The 26,317-nt window shown below is 33.7% G+C and overlaps 2 protein-coding genes across 2 annotated transcripts in view; both read left to right on the forward strand.

Annotated features, from left to right (window-relative positions):
- LOC127701048 (A disintegrin and metalloproteinase with thrombospondin motifs 18-like) overlaps positions 1 to 26,317 on the forward strand; it is a 523,205-nt gene that overhangs the window by 243,513 nt on the left and 253,375 nt on the right. The gene's annotated exons all lie outside the window — the stretch shown is intronic.
- Positions 5,762 to 12,635, forward strand: LOC127701878 (uncharacterized). Its single transcript, XM_052205848.1, has 5 exons — positions 5,762 to 5,943; positions 6,753 to 7,850; positions 9,622 to 9,723; positions 12,100 to 12,138; positions 12,489 to 12,635. Exons 1-5 carry the CDS (start codon positions 5,896 to 5,898, stop codon positions 12,633 to 12,635), a joined length of 1,434 nt encoding a protein of 477 aa, XP_052061808.1. The 5' UTR covers positions 5,762 to 5,895.

Below are 26,317 nucleotides of genomic sequence, written 5' to 3' on the forward strand. Positions count from 1 at the left end.
AGTGTTATATCCTTGCATTCTCATTTGCATTATAACTTTGGCCTTCACAGTCACTTTAGAAATAATTATCAATCCCTTCAAACTTCAAAATAAGCTAATATTATTTTATATTCTTCAAGTCATCACAACTATAGAGCAAATGCATCTAAGCCCCAAAATTTCGCCAAGAGCTTCTCATTAGCATATAACTTTGGCCTCCACAGCCACTTTAGTTAAATTACAATCACTTCAATCTTAATAATAAGCATATATTATTTTATTAGCTCTGCTGGCCTAAAAGGCCATGTGGGCTTTTGCAATCACTTAGCGTTGGTCATCGTTCACTTTGATCTTCTCTGAAACTTCTGTTATCAATCATTATTTTACTGAAACTACTGTTATCAATTATTATTTAACTGAAACTACTGTTATCTATCATTATTTAACTGATACTACTGTTATCAATCATTATTTAACTGAAACTACTGTTATTAATTATTATTGAATTGTAAAAGCAAAAGCGGTCAGCAAAAAGAGATCTACAAATATATCAACATGGACGAATTATCAATTGACCACTTATAGGAGTTATTGTCATTAAAAAGTAGCTTTTACTCATTTTTGCATCTTTTTTCAGAAGCAAGCATAGATCGAGAGCAGCAATGTGTAGCAAAAATGTTCAGCACAATAAGATCTACAAATAGGTCAACATGGTTGAAATCGTCAATTAACCCCTTAACAAACTATAATAGATAGAGAGAAACAGATAAACCAAAAATGTTCAGCACAATAAGATCTACAAGTCTGTCATCATGGCTGAAATTGTTAACAAACTCTTTAATAGAAGTTATTCCTCTGAATAATGATTTTATCCATATTTTGCGCTTTTTGATTTGAAAAACTAAAGGGTAAGAAGAAACATCATTAAAAAAGAAAAAATAAATCAGCAAAATAGATCTACAAGTATGTCAATATGGTCAAATTGGCACACTATAGTTCTGGGATTTATTGCCGTTAAATGAATTTTTTTTTTTACTAATTTATATATTTAATTTTGACAATTATCTCAAAAACTTTAACAAGATAGGTATTAACTGTAAACAGTAGAAATGATAATCAGTACAAGACCTAAAAAAAATTACTTAATAAAATCTATCCTCATGAGCTTTTTTGTGTTTTGGGCAAAACTAAAGAAGATAGTCAAACGGTAAACAGAAAAATTGATCAACAATACAAGATCAACAAAAGAAAGAGATTTCTGTCATGAATTATATTCTAGTTTACAATGTTGGAGAAGTCCATTGTTGAAGATGCACATAGACCTGGGTCAGAGAATAGAACCTCTAGATATATATACACTTAATTGATGTGCAGATATTTGAAGTAAAGTTGATTGAATTGGTTCTCATTTCTAATTTCTTAAAACCAGTTTATCATTCACATCCAAGTTTATTGAAAAGGTGTAAAAGAGAAAAAAATAATTATAAGATGAAGTCTATAACTATTGTTTCTTATATTGAACATTAGTCAACATACATAACATATATTGTTAATCTCACTGGTGATTTAAATATTTCAGGATATGTTTTCATTTTTTTTCTAGACTACTACAGATTTTGTGTTAAAATTTTACAATGGTCTATTCAAGTTAAAATAAGAAAGCAAGTAAATGGAAAATATTAATTCCACCGCCATTCATCAACTCGGGGGTTGGGGAGGGGTGGTGGGTGCACTTCGACTTTTTTGTGGTTGAAGTGAGTAGCTGAGACATCGAGTACCCAACCCTTTTCATATATTTCGAAAAACAAAAATAAATAACAAAAATACATACCCTTTCATATATTTTTATAAAAAAAATTAAAATATAGCTAACGTGCTTACGCTATTTCATAGAGAGATAAACAGAATTGACAAATATCTAATAGATTTAAGTTTTAAGTTTTAATCGACATCTGAATAAATTCAAATCAGACACTTGATTGTGATTAAATCAGCAACCTTGTCATAAACTTCAATTTCAGTTCTCGAACTCATCACATATCCCGAAGCTGGAAAAAACGACGTATTCCAGCAGTTCAACCAGGGGCGTGTCCAGGTAAGGGCGTAATAGGCGTACGCCCCCCCCTTTTCAAAAAAAAAAAGAATAAAAAAAATCGTTATCTGCTTATATTGTATTGAATATGGCAATTTATCATATTCATTAATTAAACACACTCTCTGATTTCTTTTTATACTGATTCCCCCATCCGATGGGTGACTTGGACACCTTTTTTAATCAACCAAAGCGGTCAGTAAATCTATACATGAAATGGTTGTTTTGTGTGACACTTCCCCAATGGCCATTCTACATCTACCCGGGGAATACTCGCTGTATATATGATACCGGGTATGTTCCGACAGAGACATATAATGTCTCTGGTTCCGACAAACGGGGTTGCATTTTCAGCTAAATTGTCTGAAATGGGGTTATGTTTTTTTCGCCTTGCATTGGAAGGGGTCAGATTTGACTATCTAGAACGGGGTATTATAAATACAATGTTACACTATTGTTTCCGATAAGAGTGAATGTTTGGTACCATTAAAACGTTTAAACCCGCTGCAACTGTTTGCACCTGTCCTAAGTCAGGAATCTGATGTTCAGTAGTTGTCGTTTGTTGATGTGGTTCATAAGTGTTTCTCGTTTCTTATATAGATTAGACCGTTGGTTTTCTCGTTTGAATGGTTTTACACTAGTAGTTTTTGGGGCCTGTTATAGCTTGCTGTTCGGTGTGAGCCAAGGCTCCGTGTTGAAGATCGTACTTTTACCTATAATGGTTTACTTTTATCTGAGACTACTATAACTTATAGTAGTCTCAGCTTTTATAAATTGTGACTTGGGTGGAGAGTTGTCTCATTGGCACTCATACCACATCTTTTTATATCTACTAAATTGAAAACAACGTTCAAACCTATGATTGTGTTGAATAAAAACCGCAATTTTTATACGTGTGCATGAAAAACAAATTTCTTGGTAAAGGGGTCTAAATACAGCACAAACAACATTTTCCAAAAGACCAAAACAGTGAAAAGGTATATTTTAACAAAACGGGTATATATAAGATTAAAATTGAGAATGGAAATGGGGAATGTGTCAAAGAGACAACAACCCGACCATAGAGTTATATATATATATCAAAAGTTCAGAAAAAGCTATCGTTAAAGATTTATTTTTTATTTTTCATGCCCATTCCATATAACCTTTTATAAGCTGAATTTACAACTTCTTCCAAAGATTTGATATCCACATGTTAATCAATACATAATTTGAATGATCCGAAGGCAGACTATTTTCACCAATTTGTCTATCATGGAGTCTGTTATAATACTTCATAATTTGATGCTAAATTGTTGAAATCCAGGAGCTTCTGACTTTCCCCACGGACCCTATACCAGGGCAACCGGAATTACGCCTCCCGTTCATAAAATCCTGGCCTAGGACTATTGAAATGTAAAGTAACGCCCTATACCATAGAATTTGGAATTTCTCGTTATTGGTCTACTGCTGTTAAGATCCATCCAATCATTTTGATATACCATAGACAATTAATGGAGAGAATTCGGCATAAAAAATATCAAACCCTGACACTTTAACTATAAAATATACATGCTCCAAGTCAGGAACCGTTATATTAGTGCATTTCACAATTATTTTATGTTTTTTAGACAAAAAAAGGTCCAAAATTTTTTTCGCCTCGTTCCGCTCGGCGAACATTGCATTCTACGCCCCCTCGTTCAAATATCATGGAAACGCCCCTGTCAACTCTACTTAAACTTACATAGTAAGTGCCCCTACGAGTTCATAAATATTGTGTTCCATTCTTTAAATATGTTAAGGGGTACAATGAGACATGGACTGAGTGACATTACTATACATTATTTTAGATGTCATGAGAAGGTTCACTCTTGTTTGTAGAAGACTACATATCTGACATATGCCAATAAAAGAGCATATACCTTATTAGCTCCTCTGGACCGAACTCTTTCAATAGTCTTCTCTGAAACTGCCGAACCCATTCATACCAAACTACTCTGGATTGACCATTGGTGTGTCTAGATAATAGTTTGTGAATTATGTTATGTTCTATCAACTTAAATGGTCACCACGGCAAAAAAAATAGAACATGGGAGTAAAATGCAAGTAGTTGTCTTATATCTTTAAAAAAAACATAAGAGACATAGAAAATGTGACGATGGATGAGAATGTCGAGATCTTCTAGCTTTCCATTTGTACCAACATTATCAGATGGCTTCTTGTAGGAGTAATTGCCCATGAATAACGATTTTCGATCAATTTTAGTTGTGTTTGCTTATTTGCTTGATAACAGCCAGATACTGCATGGCAGTAAAAATCAGCAGCAAGACGTGATCTATAACAAGAGGCTCCTACTATGGAAGTCTATATCGCTCCCCTAGCATTTTGAGCAAAAGTTTAAGTAAATGGATACAATTATAATGCAAGAATATTTTTGATGAAATAGGTACCGTGGTCGGTAAATCTTGGCATTCGGAGCATTTTCTCTCTTATTAGATTTCTCAATCTATTGTGGTTTCAGCATAAGATAATGAATGCAATTATCCGTATGTTCTATTTATAGCCTTGGCGGCCATGCATGTTTATTGATTGACCAAAAACTTTATACTAGATACCGTTAGGATAATACACCCCAAGTTGGGGTAAGCATTGGCTCAGTAATTTCATAGAAGATCTTTGAAAAGGTTTAAGACGGACGCTTAAGTGATGTCAAAAATTCATATGGTCTTTTAGGCCAGATGAGCTAAAAATGACAATATGACGTTATCCAAAAATTGATCCATTATTGGAGCTATTGTCTACAAATGATGGTTTTTGATACATTTTACGAATTTTTGCCTACTATGAAGGTATGGATGGGGTTAACAGAAAAGAGAATAATGGGGGAAAAAAATAATGGAGAAAGCAAAATATTTAAAGGAGTAAAGAATAATGGGGCGCGGAAGTATAAAGTATAACTGTGTATAAAGAAAGAATTAGGTAATACCATACTGATTACAGAAATGAGTGACGTACAGAATAAAGAAATTACATAATTACAGAAAAAAAAATATAGTTAAAATATTTTTATGAGAATTTTACAGAATAAGCGTTATTTTTCAAAAGATAAAGTAAAACCCTAAAATTAAAAGAATACAAAAATTAAGGACCTCCCATCCAGACCCTCAACTATCTTGAACCCTTAATTAGACAAAAGTATAAACATATAAAATGACCAAAATTGTCATTTAAACTGACGTGTTTAATTGGCCTCTATTGGAGTTATTGTCCTTATACGATGAGTTTTCTAGTTTGCCGATTATCTTGAATTTGATATTTTTAGGGGGAAGGGGTTTTCCATTTTAATGTATAGATTTGAGATTGTATGCTGGTTATGTTGTGTTTGTTTTGTATAATAACATTTTTTGCTTGAACATTCACTATGCCAAAAAAAAAAACCAAACATAATTGTTGTTAATTGAAAAAAATGATAATGCAAATTTTGGCTTTATATGTCTCTGCTTTTAATTCATATTTGAGCTTTATAATAACCATGATAAATGAGTTGTACAAATTAACTGTCACTCGTAAAGTTTGCGGATTTTGTCCGAGTTGAAACAACATTTCACTTTTACAATTTATCCACTAATACGTTAATTGAATTTAATTATTTTATTTTCATAATTATGCAAAGCTCAAAGCACAAAAAGGCGTATATTTTCCTCTGGGCAGTATATGGTTATAATAAGTGAAACTGATGACCTTGAGCAAGGACAATTAGTGGTGTCAGTACAATATATATATATGAGTACTACTCAAACTTCGTTTATTACACTACAACACAGATAACCAAATAAGACGTGAAAATGGCGAGCAGAGGGAAGAAGAGAGGAAAATTGGTCGAAGAATCCGTTGTAAGAATATTTATTTTTTATTTACTTATTACATAAAATGTCGTATGCTACAACATGCAACGATGCACATCCTATCCTTCACATGCATGCACGTGTCTGTCTCTTGTTATACTTTTGCAAAGCAGGTTTTTACAGAATTTGATATTGATGAAGAAGAATATGTTGATTTTGATAAACCTTTTAAACTAATAAAAAAAAATAGCTTTAAAAACTATTAAACATATTGTTAAAGAAAAGTATGATAAAATCACTCTTGAAAAACTTTCAAATATAGATCAAAACTTTACCTTTATAGTAAACTTAACACATGAAATTAAATTGGAAGACTTCTTGCACAATCTAAAAAACTTGTCAACGTTTACACAATATTCCGTCTAAGTGGCCATAACTTGTAAATTGAAATAGGTCGATATAAGAAAATTCCAAGAGAACATGGAGTGTATAATATTAGTAAATTCTAGATTATGAGAAACACTGTTTTCTTCATAGCCAAATCAGCATTAATATTAGAAATCCCCTTATAAATGCAATTATATAGACACCAAGGGGTTGAATCAGGATTTTTTTAAAAGGCGAACAGGGTAAATATTCATATTACATTACCATGTTTTCGTCCTGAATATGCATATTAACTTGCCGCTGGACGTTAAGCACCCATCCATCATCATCATCATCATAAAAGATTATATTTATTGACATTTCTGCATCTCACTAATAGAAAGATGTAACTTATGATAATGTCATCCTATGGTTGTGTTTGTATATTTTACATGAACAAATGTCCTTGTATGTTTTCTTTTCAAAACTAGATTGGAGAAAAAGAAAATATATCCAGCAGGAGAACAGGGAGAGCAAAGAAGGCTGTAAACTATGTCGAAGACTCGCCAGTTGTTAAGAAAAGAGCAAAAGATGATGCAAAACTTGAAAAAGAAATAATCAAAATAGCAAAGAAGAAAGAAACACTGAAGCGAAAATTGAACACAAAAGAAACGGAAAAATATATGGAACTAGAAAAAGAAAATTCCAAAAGTACGAAATCTAAATTACCGACAAAAGCCAGAGGTAAAATTAAAGAAATTAAAGATACCGTCGATGTTTTTGAACTTAAAGATAATGATGGAGATAATAGTGAAGCTTCAGCGGTGGAAGTTCAAAAAATACCACACAAATCAGATAATAAAACAACAAGTAAACGAAATAAAAAAGGTAAGAAGGACAAAACAGATGACAAATTGACTATTACAGAGAAAGAGACAGAACATTTAGAGCAAACAGAAAATCAGGATGAATGTGAACTTAACACAAGTGCAGTGACGGAAATTGCAAATAGCAGTAGAATTAGAGGGCATTCGAATAGGAAGCAGATCAAGGCAAATACCCGAAAACCGTTATCAAACCGAAGTGATAACAGTCAGACTGCACAAAATCAAGAGATGGTAACACACATTGGAAGTGGAACAAAGTCGAAAAGACAGCACATCGCAAAACAAAACACACAAAATGAAACACACGATCAAATTACAAAGACAATTATTACTAACACTAACGATACTGACGAAATGAATGCGAAAGAATGTCCTGTCGTTGATGATGGCGAAGATGATTCAAAGAAAGACGAAGAAAAAAATGCGAACAGTACTTTCACTCTTGGGGATATTGTAGAAACACCAAGGACTACTAACACGAGAAGCACACCAAACAGTGACAGGAACACAAAACAGAATACGTCATCCGTTGCCAAACGTATGTCTGAAGTGTTAGGGAGTATAAGAAAGGAGAGTGTAGGTGGTAATACTCCAAAGTCGGCACATTGTGCTTGTGGAGATATGATGAGCGAAATAAACGAAATTTTAGAACTTGTAACGGAACAACTGACAGACCTGAAATCCGAAATGGAAACTGTTAAGGTAATTTAACTAGAATGCAAAATAATACTAATAAAAAAATAAAAACAAAAGAGAAATATTAGTAACCATTATTTAAAGGAATAGACTTGTTTGTATGATTGTCATTTATTTTATTGTAGTCCTGTTGAAAGGGGTTAAATGAAACAGAAAGGACGACATTAATAGACGTATTGACACAAAGTATGCAAATTTGTCAACCGCTACTAAAAATCGCACAAGTTCCCGCAAAAAAGTGCATAACAATTCATAATATTTGATGTAATAAAAAAGTGTTTGTTGCATGACGTAAGAACGTTATACGAGTCTACAGATCTAGGGTTATTCGGAGACAAAGTTCGGCTAAATACCACACAGTGTAAAATAAATATTTTACGACGAGTAACAACTACCACTAGATTTACCATTGCAAGCAATAGCGGATGTCACCCTTCCCCCATTGACACTAAGCAGCAGCCATTTCGAAAATTTTAAACAGTGAATGCACATATATGCATTGCTATTCATACCTGTATTTTTTTCAGTACATTTAGAGCAATTTAGAATTTTTCACATTTCTGTCGTTTCCATGGCAACGGCGGCCATTTTGGAAATTCTAAAGACAAAAGTCTCATCTATACTTGCCAGTTAACAATCATATTTGGTTTCATTTAGTTTGGAGCATTTTGAAATTTTTGCACTTTCCATGGCAACGGTGGCCATTTTGGAAGATCCGAAGTTTGGAGCATTTTAAAAATTTTGACATTTTTGCTGGTTTCCATGGTAACAGAGACCATTCCAAAAATTTTATTGACAGGTGCCACATTGGTACATGGGAGGGAACATACCATCAAAGTTTCAATGTATTTGATCTACCATTTTAAGAGAGGAAATGCTACTTTAAGGTTTTTGGAGCATTTTGACATTTTTTGCATTGTTTCCATGGTAACGGCAGCCATTTTGGAAATTCCAAAACCAAATTCCACATCTACAAATGTTGCTCATCGTTACTGTGAAGTTTCATTAAGTTTGGAACATTTTGATATTTTTTAAATTTTGGTGTAGTTTCCATGGCAACATAGTAGTTCCAATGATTGCCAAAATCATCCAAAACCAGTAGATAGTGGACACCTACATTGTTTTAAATTTAATGATTTTAAGTTTAAGCATATCCAAATAATTCACCAAAACCAAAAACTTGATTTTTTCACATTTTTCCGTTTCAATGGTAACGGCAGCCATTTTATATGTTCCAAAGACCTACTGCAACTCGAAATTTTGTGTTCCTCCAAAAAATCTGCCGGACAAAAATCATTGGAAAAATAATAATAACAAAGAAACAGAGGAAAAGCAACATGTCACCCGACATTGTCGATCAGGTGACATAATAATCCAATAGCTTGACAACATAACGGTTTGCAATCGGTGTTCATGGAAACGAGAATTGATTTAGATCTGTTAAGTTTCCGGCCAGTTTATATGCATTTTATGCAAATGCCAACGGGTTTCAAACATAAAAATGTTTATTTGAATCGATCCTAGCTTATCATAATATACACCCAGAGCCTGATGATTTTGGCAAATAATTTCAGTTTTATTGGGTGTTTTGTAAAAATCGATTATTGTCGATCTTTATAGCCCCGTTAAACGAGGGGATCATGCAAGTTGAAATATATTCGATCAGTTGAATCAAATTGCTGATATAAAAAAAAAGCACAGAGGGAGGGGTAACAACTATGATTCTATACAAGGACGATTTAATAAATGACGAAAAAGCTATATCTCTTTTTTCCAGACAACGAATGAGTCTCTGCAAACTGATTTAGACACTAATCGCAGTGAAACAAGACAATTGAAAGAAGAGATGAACAACTTGAAAAACGCAACACTTCACCAGGTGAGTGAGTAAGGAACACAACACTTCACCAGGTAAGTGAGTAAGGAACACAACACTTCACCAGGTATGAGTAAGTTACACAACACCACCAGGTAAGTGTATGAGTAAGACACACAATAATTCTCCAGGTACATGAGTAAGAAGCAAATGTACTACTGAATGTTCATACCTGGAAAGGTAACACGATAAGGTAACTTTAGAACTTGCATCAAACATAAAGAAGTAAGTAATCGACAGCGCTTGTTATTGCTCTTCCACTTCAAGGTATGTACATGTATCTTCTTAAAACAACCTGCATGGAGCCTCGGTGGCCGAGTGGTCTTAGTAGTTACTACTGTACTCACTAGCCAGTCAACACTGAGGTTGTGAGTTCGAACCCCGCTCGTGCGGGTGCACTCGACTCCAATCTTAATTGACTAGGATTGCCAGTTTTTCTATCGAAGGTCGGTGGTTTTCTCCGGGCACTCCGGCTTCCTCCACCAATAAAAACTGGCCGCCACGAAATAGCTCAAAAGCGGTGCTTAAAAGTGGCGTTGAAACACCAAAAATCAAAATCAAATCTTAAAACAACCATGTATATTAGGAATTATATGTATCCAAATAGCATCAGCCAATTGTATCTAGATATGGTCAATCCTTTTGAGATTTGTTTTAAATAGAAAATAGCCTAATGTGCAATCCTACCAACTATCAGGATTTCAGGTTACCCAATACTCCGAGGTGTTACGTTTACAAAGTATTTTATTCATTACACTAAAAATCTACGAAAATAAAAAAAAGAATATCCTCAATGACCACAGCAGAGATTGTCATACTTTTTAAGGTTCGTTATTCGGAAGGCCCAATTGTCCGAAAATGTCCATTGGTAAGAATTATCGTTTGTCTGTAAGTTAAGCTAAATTGCTTGACTGTAGATTTTGTTATTATAGGCAACAATTGAGGCAGCACTACAAAATTTAACTCAACGTTTCATTTAAAGTTGATATTCAGTAAACAGACAAAATAATCACAAGCTATAATGAGCTTTTCAAATCGATTACATACCGGCAGTATAATTGTATTCCGCAGCTTTTGAAATGGACAGAATAGTTTTTTACTCAGATGACATTTTATTCGTGTAATTTCGACATCAACAAAACAATTTAAACATATAATGGACGGTAAGATAATAAATACATTTCAAATAAAAGTTAAAAAGCATAGTTTCAAGTCAGATTTTATAAAAAAAAGAATGCAAAATATGTGTTTTAAAACATTTTAAGTTAGAAAATTAAGCACAGAAGACAATGGCAACACAAAAAAAAGCAAAACAAATCAAGCAGTCTAACAAATTTGCATGCACTCACCACTGACGTGAGGTATTAAGATTCCATGTAAGTACCAGATTACCCAATGTGATTATAATTCCGTCTGCTTTTTATTCTTATTTAACGTTTACACACCTGATCGAGGCATTAAGACGTTTTTTTACAACGCTATGAAGGGACTCATAAACGTCACCATTCGTTCATAATTCACGTGAAATTTTGGTATTTGTGAGGGATGTTACTCGTTTTGCCCCCTCTCGCACCTAACCTTTTAAATACACCTTTGGGACATATTTGCCCAACTCTAATAAACTATTTCTCATTAACTAAAGGCTCGGGCCAAGTGAGCTAAAAATGGTTACAATCTACGTTTCATGGAATTTAAAATCAAATTCAATATTACTTCTATAATATAAAAATAAGATGTGGTATAATTGCCAATGAGACAAATCTCCCACAGAGGCCAAATGGCACAGAAGTTAACAACTATAGGTCACCGCACGACCTTCAACAATGAGCAAAACCTATACCACATAGTCAGCTATAAAAGGACCCGAATTTTCAAATGTAAAACAATTCGAACGAAAAAACTAACGGCCTAATTAATGTACAAAATAATGAACGAAAAATAAATATTTTACACAGCAACAAACGACAACCACTGAATTACAGGCTTCTGACTTTAAAGTCAACATTACACTTTTACACTGATAGCAGCAATCGCAGGCGAGACACATGGTTCCGCGGAACCCCTTACGAATTTTTCAAACGACCATTTGATTAAATAGAAAAACTTTTGTTCGAGGAGATTGTGTGGAAGTGTAGTGTAAAGAGTTGAAAAGTCAAAACTGCCAGCAGAATCAAAAGGACCATCTAAAGCACGTAATTTATCTAAAACATCCAAAGAATTGTTAACCTTACTTAATGAATAGGTTTATAAACCCGATATTATCTATATATCATATTTTGTTCATTGTGCGTCCGATATTAATTATAGTTGTTTTTTCTTTACAGCGCGAAAGCTAGCGTTCAGTCATATGTTGAACTCTTCTATTTTTGTATTTTGTAGATACAGACTAATACCACAAAGACAAGCAGTACACCAAGGGTATAACAACAATAGTGTCGTTTATCGTTTTAAAGTGAACTATCTTTATAAGATCTGATAATAAAAATTCAGACATTTGTACAAGATTTTATGTTCTTTTAATGGAACAGTCTTATAACGAAAATTTTAATACGTTTGTACCAGATCATATTTCTTTTAATAAAACTGAAAAAAAAATGATTTGATTTGATTATACTCCTCCAACAGTTATTTTGGCATTTATTTTGAAATACAGTAATATTATTCAATAAACATGTAAATTTTATTATTAACGACGTACTTTTTTCGAGAGTTTGTTTCTTGTTATCCATAACAGCACATGTTTATTGGTAATATTTCTGTATTTTCAGAAATCTCATTCAAACCAAAATGAGATTGACATGTTATGGAATCAGTGTGAAGTACAGAAAAAGACCATTCGGTCATTGCACAATGAAGTGGACAATACAAAAACTGAATTTAACCTACGTTTTGAGAAATACAAAGTAAGTATATAAATGAAATTATGTTTATCGTGGCTTATACGGATGTAGATTGTCTATATTGTTTCATACATCCGTTGCCTGAAGTTTTGCCGTCTTTTGCGGGGAGGCCTACGCCTTTCATGGATTACACGGATGCAGATTGTTTATATTGATCATACATCCGTTGCCTGTTGCCGTCTTTTGCGGGGAGTCCTACGCCTTTCATGGCTTACACGGATGCAGATTGTCTATATTGATCATACATCCGTTGCCTGAAGTTTTGCCGTCTTTTGTGGGGAGGCCTACGCCTTTCATGGATTACACGGATGCAGATTGTCTATATTGATCATACATCAGTTGCCTGTTGCCGTCTTTTGCGGGGATGCCTACGCCTGTCATTGCTTACAGGGGTGTAGATTGTCTATATTGATCATACATCCGTTGCCTGAAGCATAAATCTATATGTGGACAAAACGTCTTGATTCATTGTAGGGTGCGGGATTTTCTCGCTGTGTTGAAGACCCATTGGTGGCCTTTGGCTGTTTTCTGCTCTTTGGTCGGGTTGTTGTCTCTTTGACATATTTTCCATTTCCATTCTCAATTTTAAAACACAATTTTTGTACCACCTTGATGTGGGATATTTGTGTTGTTTTTCAACTTCGACGCCGGTGTCTTCATCACCTTAACTTTTCTGATTATATTAATTTTAGAAGTAAAACGTCAATATATGGTATACTGTATTATTGAAAATGTGTAGAATGTAAACAAAAACGACAGGTCACCGCAGGACACAGTCTTAATCAACAAGCAAAACCATACCCATACATCAAGCAAAAAAAGAAGAAGCTAATTACATAATGTGAAACATTTAATAGAGAAAAACAACGACCAGTTATAAGCTATTACATGTACATGAAATAGCTCTTAAAGATAAAAAAAACATGCAACCAATAACAATCCTGGACAACAGGCTCCTAGGATGAGATAGGCATATATTATTTTGTAGGGTTAAACATGTTGTGAGCACTCAAACAATCCATTACATTGGATAGTGGTGTTATAGTATTATAACAAACTGTAAAAACAATTGTTGAAACCCTTGAACGATTCTAACTAACCCCACTAAACCTTTCAGTTGATTCGTTCAATCAGATGTTTGTCTCTTTCAATATGTTCGAAAAACATATTTGTTTCATCAACTGAACAAATAATACAAGAAGGCATCATGATTAAATAGTAAATAATTAAAAAAAAAATACACTGAAAAACGTCATTTAAAACCACTAATAGTAATCCATCAACAAAACATATATATGTGTATACGTATGTATTTTTTTCCAAAGTGGCAAAGTGGGTTAAAACGGTCAAGATTTGGGTCTTTATACTATGGCTCTGAAAAACCTTCAACAACATGGCGGTGATAAAGCTTCCTGTCAAGTGATATCACACACTGCTATATCGAAATAATGTATGTTACCGTAAAAATTGGATTGAAGCCGAAGACGAGCACATGACATTGCGGCTGTCAAGTAAAGCAAGCATGTAAACTCCACTTTTTAAAATAGCAATTACATCGAGAGCTCATTAGGCAGCACCTGCCGCATTTTAAAAAAAAACACTGTCTAGGTGTTAAACAAGTAAAAATTATAACATTTATCAATAAATCTCTTTCTTAAATGTATATATCAGCAACAGAAATCTATTTGACTAAATTCTTTTACAGAGAGCGATGATTTTTGTATTGAGCAAGACAAGACCAGACATTACACATTCTGATGTTTCAAAATTGAGGAATTTACTCAACAAAACAGAAAAATGTTTGGATTCGACACTTGACGAGATTTGCTCATCAATGGAATCTGAAATGCCATGTTCTGCACCAAATATTGCGACCAACAATGGTCCTGTCATTTCGATTAGTTGTCCCAGCAGTCCACCAAAAGAAAACAGTAGAAATGGACATGTTTTGGTGCCACAAAAAGACGATCATAACGTTATCAAAACTGCTAATCATCTGTCAACCCCTAAAAGGAATCCTCAAGATTCAGACCCTTTCCAAACTAGACACAAAATTAGAAGGACACCTGTCTGCGAATCTAAAAAATGATCTTTATGATCAAGGTATATAATTGTTTTTATTTAGAATAAAACATTTTTTAGCATAATTTACTAATCGGACAAAAATAACTGAGAAAAAAAAACCCAATTACTTTGTGCATGTTATTTTTGATAAAAACAGGGATACTGTTTATATGGTAGTCCCTTTAAAACACTTGCTTTGAAGATTGGGATAATGAATAATTGATAATGAGAAATGATGAATACACATCGCATAAATCAACTTTACAATGATACAAATGCTCAAAGATGAGGAATACTATAAACATTTCTGGATATGGAACCATGAATGGCAAGTAACGATAGGCAAACATCCATGATAAGTCAGAATAGGCAAACATCCATGATAAGTCAGAATAGGCAAACATCCATGATAAGTCAGAATAGGCAAACATGAATAATAAGTCAGGAAGGCAGCATGAATAAGAAGTCGGGAAAGGCAAGAATGAATGAAAAGTCAAGGAAGGCAAGCATGAATGATAATTTCGAATAGGCAAGCATGAATGACAAGCAAGCATATTAAGTGTTGAATGATGAATAGGACAGCTTTTCAATCCACATGCCAAGTGTTTCATTCCATTTAGGTTAGTTTTTATTGTTGTTTAGTAATGTTTCCTTTTATTTTTAAACTGTTCATGAAAGGCATGCCAGACGTTTGTATACATAAGTGGTTATTCTTATCTTTATTGTTGAAAATGGTGTTCTCGGTCACTGTGTTATCAGCTTTATAGAAACTATATTAACTTGTATGCTACCTTTGAATAATAAAACATGATTTTGTTTATATTGAATTTGGTTGAGTCCCTTAAGTTTAGGGCAGAGGAGAATATTTTAGCGTATTGATAGATTTTAGCGAAAAAGATCGGACGTTTTAGCAAAGTATATCCCATTTTAGCGCCAGATATCTTACCCATTTAAGCGTAAAGTGAAATAAGAAATGCCCATTTTAGCGACGGAAATTTATTCATAATAGAATGATAAATTTTAAAAGGACCAAGACAGCACAACATAAAACATATCATGTTCATAAAAATATTGCTCTAAAACTTGAAAAGTTAACTGAAAAGTTCAATTGTCAATTTATGTCCCATTAAAAGTAATTGGCTCTTGATATACCCATTGTAAAATGATGTTCATAAAATTGTGATAGTCACTTTCTTATCTTTATCTTGTCTAGACTGAGGTGCAGATCCCTCGATACTTCTTATTGTATCGCCTGCGACGAAAGTCTCAGAAAACGAGACATGGGTATTACAATCCGGCGGCGGCGACGGCGTTAACTATTTGTATAAAGCTTTATAGTTCAGAAGCTAGAAGACCTAGGGACTTCATACCTTGTATGCAGATACTTTATGCTACCAAGTTTCCGTCTGTCATATGTCCATTGTCCTTGACCTCATTTTCATGGTTCAGTGACTGCTTAAAAATAATAAAATAGTTTTTATGAAAAGTGAAATACTCACTTATTACTTGGTATATGGGTTCCTTGCAAGGTCTACATGTCCATCAGGTAGGGTTCACCTGACCTTGACCTTACTCCATGGATCAGTGATTAAGGTTAAAGTTACGTGATAAAAGTCCGTATCTCAGATACTATAAGCAGAAGGTCAACTATATTTGATGTATGGAATGATTGTAAGGTGTACATTTCCAACTGGCGGGTGTCATCTAACCTTGACCTCAATTTCATGGTTCATTGGACAATGTTCAAGTTTTTGTGGTTTGGTCTATTTCTCAGATCATATAAGCAATAGGGCCATTATATATAGTGTATAGAATGATTATAAGGTGTACATGTCTGACTGGTAGGTTTTCATATAACCTTGACCTCATTTTCATGGTTCATTAAACACTGTTTAGTTTTTGTGGTTTGGTCTATTTCTCAGATATTATAAGCAACAGGTCAATCATATTTGTTGTATAGAATGATTGTAAGGTGTACATGTCTGTCTGGCTCGGTTCATATATACCTTGACCTCATTTTCATGGTTCATTGTCAATAAGTTTTCATAATTTTGTTAGTTTATCAGATACTTTGAGCAACAGATAAGTTTTCGCTAAAATTGGCTATCGAAAATACAGCTGAACGGGTTAATTCGGCGCTAAAATGGGTTATAATGTCTGCGCTAAAATGTCCCCTAGTTGTTTTATATTGTTCGCTAAAATATCCTGCGCCCGTTTAGTGATGCATAAATCTATGATACAGAAAATGCATTTACACCAATACACACAATACTAATGGATATATAAAATTCACTTGATACTCTATTAGTCATTATCAGGATAAGAACATGATAGTTTTTTTCATTGGCCATCATACCACATCTCCTTATCCTTATATCTTGGAATTCTATGAACCAATTGTTATGGAACTATACCATAATGTTAACCAGCATGTGCAGATTTGCTATCGGGGTATAGCATTTTCAAGATGGTCGTGGAAACTTTTGTCCGAAAAAGCAATATGCTCCAAAGTTAATGAAACTTCACACAAATATACTGGCATATGCAGATGTCCCATTTGACTTTGGAATTTCCAAAATGGCTGCCGTTAGCATGGAAACAGCAAAAATGTCAAAATTTTCAAAATGCTTCAAACTCAAATGAAACTTTGCAATAATGTTAATTGGCATGTGTAGATGCCCTCTTTTGACTTTGGAATTTTCAAAATGGCTGCCGTTACCATGGCAATGGGCCGGGGGACGAGAGTGCCATCCGTTATTGCTAGCAATTACAAAGCTAGTGTTATATTTCTACTCAAAACAAGATTTGTAGAATGTTTGCTGCTTTATTCAGAAATTCAACTTTAAATAATAACCAGTAAAATTGTCTCGTGACCTTTATATGGTGTATTAAATAATACAAAACACGAAAGGTTAATAATAAATTGGAAACAAAACATTTTTACAAAAAGAGAAAGTGATTTTTGTTGCCAAAGTTGAATTTCACACAGACTTAATGAAACGGACGAACATAATATGTTTAAGAGTTGTCATTCTTAGACTACACTGCATAGAGACATTCAAACTCATAAGTCGAAAATAAACTGACAACGACATCATGGCATGGCTAATAAAGACAAAGACAAACAAACAAACATTTCACAAAACACAACATAGAAAACCAAAGACTGAGCAACACGTACCCCACCTCAAACTAGGGGTGATATATGTGCTCCGGAAGGGTAAGCAGATCCTGCTCCACATGTGGCACCCGTTGTGTAATGAGTAATGAGCTACTGCTTTTCAGGGAAATTCCATGTTCGCTTATTTGAAATCCTTCACAAATTGTGCATAATAGACTTAACCTACAGTGAAGACTTTTAATGACATTGTTTTCAAGAAGTGTTTAAATTCTACTGTGTTGTATCATTGACGTTCATTCCTCATGATCTATAATTCATATTGTACCTACTCTATATGTTGCTGTAAGATATGAATGCTCGGATAGTTGTCGGGGTTCTGATAGCAACATTCACAATGTTAATTCTAAGCCTTTTTGTATTCTATATTACTTTGTCATTAAATTCCTATACTGTGGCAGCCGGTTTCTTTTTAAACAAACCTTTATACTTCAGGAGGCAAATGAGCTGCATAATCCATATACTGTTTTAAAATACCTTTTGGTCTGAAGTGTCCGATCAGCAAATGTCTTGTTCTTGACATGGATGCAAAAATGTATAGTTTTTTGTCGAGCCTTCGACTTCTGTCGCAGAAAGCGAGACATAAGGATAATGATCCAGCGGTGGCGTTAACTATTTACTTAAAAGCTTAATATTTCAAAAGGTAGTAGACCTGGATGCTTCATACTTTGTATATAGATGCCTTATTTCATATGTCCATTGTATATATATGTATATAGTGTATGGAATGATTGTAAGGTGTACACGCCCAACTAGCAGGTGTCATCTGATTGACCTTATTTTCATGGTTCAATGGTTAAAGTCAAGTCTTAGTGTTTTGGTCTGTTTTTCTAATACTGTATGTCAACTAAATTTGGTGTATGGAAATATTTTACAATGTACATGCCAGTCTGGTAGGTTTAATTTGACATTGACCTCATTTTCACGGTTCATTGCTCAGTGTTAAGTTTTTGTTTTATTGGTCTGTTTTTCTTCAACTATAAGCAGTAGATCAACTATATTTGGTGTAAAGAGTGATTGTAAGGTGTATGTCTGTCTGGCAGGTATGATCTGACCATGACCTCATTTTCATGGTTAACTGGTCAATGATAAGTTTTCCTGGTTAAGTTTGTTTTTTATATACTATATGCAATAGGTTCACTATATGTGATGCATGGAATGATTGTAAGGTGTACATATCTGTCTGGCAGTATTCACCTGACTTTGACCTCATTTTCATGGTTCATTGATTAATATAAAGTTTTCATGGTTTTGTCTGTTTCTTGTATACTATAATAAGCAATAGGTCAACTTTATTCGGCGTATGGAATGATTGTTAGGTGTACATGTCTTTCTGGCTTGGATTATCTGACCTTGATCTCATTTTCTTGGATCATGTTAAGTTTATGTGATACTTGTAGTAAAACTTTATATTTAGGACTATTAACATAAAATCAATGATCAGTAAAGCAGGCGAGACATTTCAGCGTGTGCACTTTTGTTATCACGTGAACTTTTCTGTTATAAGAATGGACTTACAAGTAAAGGTCAACTTTAGTTGGTATATATAGAATCTCTGCAATGTTTACCTGACCGTATGTCAGGATCAAGACCGCGGTAAGTTTTCGTGATAAGGTCAGTTTCTCAGATGCTATAAAAACGCCCTCTACGTACCCATGAATCCGCCGCTTCATATCCAGCGTCTGACACTTTATCCGACCTTGATTTCATTCAACAATAAAATAAGTAAATGTGGAATGTTTGCCAATGTGACAACTACCCACCAGAGACTAAAATGACGGAAAGTTAACCTGTTGGTCACCGTACGGCCTTCAGCAATGAGCAAAACCCATACCGCATAATAAATAGTTCTTTGCTTTCACTCTTATAAATTAAACTGCGCGGATGAATATTCACTACAAAAGTTGATTATTTTTTAAATTGAATTTAAATCTAAAGATCTGTCACTGCGAAAGCTAATTTGTTTCATATTGACCTTGCTTTGCCGCCGTATGCGAATAATTGGATCCATCTACTGTCAAGCGTCACACACAATATGATTACCATATTGAAATGAGTTTTAAAGAATTCTTGTCCTTTAGAACATTTCGAAATGCACTGTTTTCATAAAGATTATTTGAAATCAAAACAGTTCATTGATGGCATGATTAATGAGACTTTATCAATATCACTCACATTGCTGCTAATAAATGGTATTTACTAAAATTCTTCCTGAGAGAATAAGTTGGGAACAAAATTGCTGAACTGCATTAATACGTTCAATCAAGTACATCATTTGCATAACTAAAGATGAAAGACTTGAGGTTTCAATAACATCTTGTCCTCGAAATACATGTAATATTTGACGCTGGACGTAAGCAGCCACAAATTAATAGTTCCGAATTTTTGTCCAGTAAACTATAGATTATTGCTGATATTATAAGCAATAGATCAATTATATTAGGTGTATAGAATTATTATAAAGTGTACATGTCTGTCTGGCAGAGTTCGCGATATGACCTTGGTCCCATTTTCATGGTTCATTGGTCAATGTTAAGTTTTCGTGGTTTTGTTAGTTTATCAAATACTATAAGCAATATGTCAACTATATGTGTTGTATCGAATGATTGTAAGGTGTACATGTCTGTCTTAGGGTTCATATGACATTGACCTTATTTCATGGTCAATGTTGTACGTTTATGTGATTAGGACTTTTTTCCAGGTACTATAAGCAATAGGACCACTATATTTGGTGTATTGAATGATTGCAAAGTGTACATATCTGTCTGACATGAATCATTTGACATTGGTCTCATTTTCGTGAATCCTTGATGATGTTAAGTTTATGTGATACTTCTAGTACATTTAAAACCTTCATATTACAGACTTTCAACATAAATTCAATTATAAGTAAAGCAGGCGAGATATTTGTTTGTGTCAATACGTCACTTACCAAAATGAATTAATTTGAATCCGAAAGATAATATATACTTAGCTTTACTTCCAACAGAATTTTTTGTTTGTTTAATGATGTCCTTCTTGTACATTTTGGTATTAAAACTAAAAATTAACCAACATTTGTAAATATAGGTTTTCATCTATGTCTTCCTCAGTGCTGGTTTTATCTAACTTGATGCTTTCGCCGTTTGATACGATCCGGGTCGGCTATGATGAGAAAAAAGAAAATGTTAAGCCAGTACATAATTATTCCAAATCTATTTCATATCTTGACATACACTTTGAAATCGGACGATGGTTGGTTGGGAAAAAGAAAACTAAAATTTTCCCATAATGATATCACACATTTGTACCTGATAGTGGTCATTAGCATTTAAGCACTTCTCTAAATTTTTATATTGACACGGGACTATTAAGAGCTTGACATATAGTATAGACACTTGCCTATTGTTAAAGTATATCTGTTGACCAACAGATGTCTTTTAATTGTTTAAGTCGTTGTGGTGCTCTCTCATTGACCTATACCTTTAATCTGATTTTGATAGTGAGAGTGTTCAGCTGAAATAAATGAAGTGATTGTACAAATATAAATGGAAACAAAGCTTATATATTGTCATATTAATTTCCTGAAGATGCGTTGAATGTGAACAAAAGCACTTTTAGGACATCGAACATTGCACTGTACTTCAGCATCAAAACCATTTCTTAAATAGAACATTGTTTGAATAATTGCTAATAAGAGAGTATTGGAATGGTTCAAGTCTGCTTTAAAATAACTTCTTCTTTTTTTAAGTTCTGTAGGATCAAATTGATGGAATTATGTAGGATGTTAGTATTATTATAGATTAGATTGATGGCATTATGGAGGGTGTTAGTATTATTAAGATAAATACATTGGACTTTTATTCCGACACTTGAAAGTACAGTTGCCGCCTATATCGTTACCAATTTGCAAACCAAATAATATATATTTGGAGTATAATTATTACAAATAGAATGATCTTTTGACATTAATGAACAAAATCATTCGCCAATACAGTATAAAAAAACTATATCAAGTTTGAGTTTTCAGCAAACGTACATAGAAACAACCTGCGTATATCATGTGTTTTGTCCAGACTGTAATAAGAAACAACCTGCGTATAACATGTGTTTTGTCTAGACGGTAAATAGAAACAATTTGCGTATATCATGTGTTTTGTCTAGACGGTAATTAGAAACAACCTGCGTATATAATGTGTTTTGTCTAGACTGTAATTAGAAACAACTTTGTATATCATGTGTTTTGTTAAGACTGTAATTAGAAACAACCTGCGTATATCATGTGTTTTGTCTAAACTATATTTTAATTAAAAAACAACCTGTGCTTATCATGTGCTTTGTCTAGACTGTAATTAGATACAACCTGCGTATATTATGTGTTTATCTAGACCGTAATTAGAAACCACCTGCGTAAATCATGTGTTTTGTCTAGACTGTAATTAGAAACAAGCTGCGTATATCACGTGTTTTGTCTAGACTGTATTGTTATTAGAAAACAACCTGCGTTTATCATGTGTTTTGTCTAGACTGTATTTAGAAACAAACTTCGTATATCATGTGTTTTTTCAAGACTGTAATTAGAAACAACCTGCGTATATCATGTGTTTTGTCCAGACTGTAATTAGAAACAACCTGCGTATATCATGTGTTTTGTCCAGACTGTAATTAGAAACAACCTGCGTATAACATGTGTTTTGTCTAGGCTGTAATTAGAAACAAGCTGCGTATATCATGTGTTTTGTCCAGACTGTAATTAGAAACAACTTGAGTATATCATGTGTTTTGTCTAGAATATAATTAGAAACAATCTGCGTATAATCTACGTATATTTTATCATGCGTTTTGTCTAGAATTTAATTAGAACAAAAATGAATATTCTTCAGTGGTTATCGATGACTTCTGCCTGTCATACTTTTTCTTGTTCTTGTTTATAGTTTTATCGTAGATCATGCCGTTACTTTTCTCGTTTTAATTGACATGTAGGTGCCTTTTATAGCTGACTATTCAGTATGGATTTTGCTCATTGATGAAGGTCAAACGATGATCATTACTTACAATCGGGGTTGTTCTAATCACACTTTAAATTTAAAAAAAAATCATTCTTATTGTGCTTAAATCGTGTGGAATGGTGTACTATTTTAAGCTCATGTGAGTTAACTTATATTACAAAAATGTATTGCAACGCATCATCTAAGTCATCTAACTAAGAGAAACAATCTCATATATATTCATTATATATACCTAAATATAGATTTAAATGTTTAACGATATTATACTAGTGTGTGTATATATATCTATACCTCAGTGCATTTAAAAGATAATTATTTTTACACATTATGATCTCTATATTTAGATATTATGATCGATTATCAATAGTCGTAAGTGTATTTTATGAAATTTCTTTCTTGAAAATGAAAAGAAGACGAACTAAATCGGTATGTTGTAAATTTTGTGACTTTGAATCAAATGAAAAGCAACGAAAGCTATCGAAAAACGATGGCAGCGAAGATCAGAAAAAGGGTGGCAATAAGAGATACGTTTGCAAACAAGACAGCAGGGGAAATATACATTTCAAGGTCAGACAAATATGTGTTTTACCTTTTGATCCTGATTGCATGGCGATTACAAAAGACGGAACAGTGTGGATAGCAGACAAACAGAATCTGATAGAAATAGACACGACAAATGGAATGAAAAGGTTGAATAAGTTTTCAAATGTACATTGCATTGACCTGAGTCTTAGTTCAAAACACGAATTATACGGAATATTCGATCATCAAATCCGAAAAGTAACTAAAACTGGTATTGATAAGAAAGTATGCGACTTTTCGCCGTACACACCTATTACATTTAACATAACGCAACATGATGAAATTATTGCTTCCGTAGTGATGGACCAAAGTAAAAGGTCTTCTAGATTGAAGAAGCCGGCATCAAAGTTGGTTGTCCTTGGATTGAACGGGAAAGTTAAAGAAGAATATTGTTTTGACAGTTTGCACCGTCTTATAGCAGTAAACTGTAATTCTTTAGTAAAAGATTCCAATGGTTCTATATACTACACCTTTCAACCATTAGAAGATGACAGCAAAATCAGAATGATAAATAACAAGAAAGAAATTGTTTGGGAATATCCGGCGTCTGGGTCAAAGTCCAAGTATTTCATTCCCAACGAATTGATTGAAACTCGACTCGGTAACATCGTAGTAGCAGAAAGAGGCGAGAATAACTTGCACATCCTGGATAAGAATGGACTTGTTATTGATGTTATTGATGTCACACAGTTTGGACTTACTCGACCAGGTCTTCTTTTCCTTGATAATGACGGATATCTCTGGATGGAAGGTCTGTCTTACAACAATGACGAAGAATCCATATTGTGTGTTTTACAATATGAAGGCTGCTAACGCTTTCCGTTGTGTATAGAATGATAAACATACGAAATACGAAATCTTTATTTTATTAACACAAGACTATTGAAACAAATTGATAGAAATATATAAATATATAAATATTAAAATGTATTGTCTGTAGTGTATTTTTATTGTTGACCGTATTACAATTGTTTGGAATACAAACAGCCGATTGAATACAAAGAAGCTAATGGACGAAGGCACTTAGCACAACATTGAAATTATAGACTTACAAATATAACTAGAGGCTCTAAAGAGCCTGTGTCGCTCACCTTAGTCTATGTGCATATTAAACAAAGGACACAGATGGATTCATGACAAAATTGTGTTTTGGTGATGGTGATGTGTTTGTAGATCTTACTTTACTGAACATTCTTGCTCCTTACTATTATTTCTATCTATAATGAACTTGGCCCGGTAGTTACAGTGGAAAATACTTTGTAAAAATTTACAAAAATTTACAAAATTTATGAAAATTGTAAAAAATTGACTATAAAGGGCAATAACTCCTTAAGGGATCAATTGACAATTTTGGTCATGTTGCCTTATTTGTAGATCTAACTTTGCTGTACATTATTGCTGTTTACAGTTTATCTCTATCTATAATAATATTCAAGATAATAACCAAAAGCTGCAAAATTTTCTTAAAATTACCAATTCAGGGGCAGCAACCCAACAACGTGTTGCCTGATTGGTCTGAAAATTTCAGGGCAGGTAGATCTTGACCTAATGAACAATTTTATACTCATCAGATTTGCTCTAAATGCTTTGGTTTCAGAGATATGAGCCAAAAACTGCATTTTACCCTATGTACTATTTTTTAGCCATGTAGGCCATCTTGGTTCGCGGGCGGAGTCATCGGACACATTTTTTAAAACTAGATACCCTAATGATGATTGTGGACAAGTTTGGTTAAATTTGTCTTAGTAGTTTCAGAGGAGAAGATTTTTGTAAAAAATTACAAAAATTTAGGAAAAATGGTTAAAAGTTGACTATAAAGGGCAATAACTCCTTAAGGGGTCAACTGACTATTTTTGTCATGTGACTTATTTGTAGATCTTACTTTGCTGAACATTATTGCTGTTTACAGTTTATCTCTATCTATAATAATATTCAAGATAACAACCAAAAACGGCAAAATTTCCTTAAAATTACCAATTCAGGGGCAGCAACCCAACAACGTGTTGCCTGATTGGTCTGAAAATTTCAGGGCAGATAGATCTTGACCTAATGAACAATTTTATTCTCATCAGATTTGCTCTTAATGCTTTGGGTTTAGAGATATGAGCCAAAAACTGCATTTTACCCTATGTACTATTTTTTAGCCATGTCGGCCATCTTGGTTCGCGGGCGGAGTCATCGGACACATTTTTTAAACTAGATACCCTAATGATGATTGTGGACAAGTTTGGTTAAATTTGTCTTAGTAGTTTCAGAGGAGAAGATTTTTGTAAAAGATTACAAAAATTTAGGAAAAATGGTTAAAAGTTGACTATAAAGGGCAATAACTCCTTAAGGGGTCAACTGACCATTTTGGTCAAGTTGACTTATTTGTAGATCTTACTTTGCTGAACATTATTGCTGTTTACAGCTTATCTCTATCTATAATAATATTCAAGATAATAACCAAAAACTGCAAAATTTCCTTAAAATTACCAATTCAGGGGCAGCAACCCAACAACGTGTTGTCCGATTCATCTGAAAATTTCAGGGCAGATAGATCTTGACCTGATAAACAATTTTATCCCATGTCAGATTTGCTCTAAATGCTTTGGTTTCAGAGATATAAGCCAAAATCTACATTTTACCCCTATGTACTATTTTTAGCCATGGTGGCCATCTTGGTTGGTTGGCCGGGTCACCGGACACATTTTTTAAACTAGATACCCCAATGATGATTGTGGCCAAGTTTGGTCAAATTTGGCCCAGTAGTTTCAGAGGAGAAGATTTTTGTAAAAGTTAACGACGACGGACGGCGACGACGGACGACGACGACAGACGACGGACGCCAAGTGATGAGAAAAGCTCACTTGGCCCTTTGGGCCAGGTGAGCTAAAAATGAACAC

This window comes from Mytilus californianus, unplaced genomic scaffold, assembly GCF_021869535.1.
Source record: "Mytilus californianus isolate M0D057914Y unplaced genomic scaffold, xbMytCali1.0.p SCAF_5, whole genome shotgun sequence".
Lineage (NCBI taxonomy): Eukaryota > Metazoa > Mollusca > Bivalvia > Mytilida > Mytilidae > Mytilus > Mytilus californianus.

What these genes read in the sequence shown, in the direction of transcription:
- LOC127701878 (XM_052205848.1), top strand. Translation starts at nt 5,896, where the DNA reads ATGGCGAGCAGAGGGAAGAAGAGAGGAAAATTGGTCGAAGAATCCGTT. An exon ending in AAAACGCAACACTTCACCAG is followed by an intron (nt 9,724 to 12,099) that starts GTGAGTGAGTAA and finishes TGTATTTTGTAG; the next exon opens with ATACAGACTAATACCACAAA. An exon ending in AGACAAGCAGTACACCAAGG is followed by an intron (nt 12,139 to 12,488) that starts GTATAACAACAA and finishes CTGTATTTTCAG; the next exon opens with AAATCTCATTCAAACCAAAA.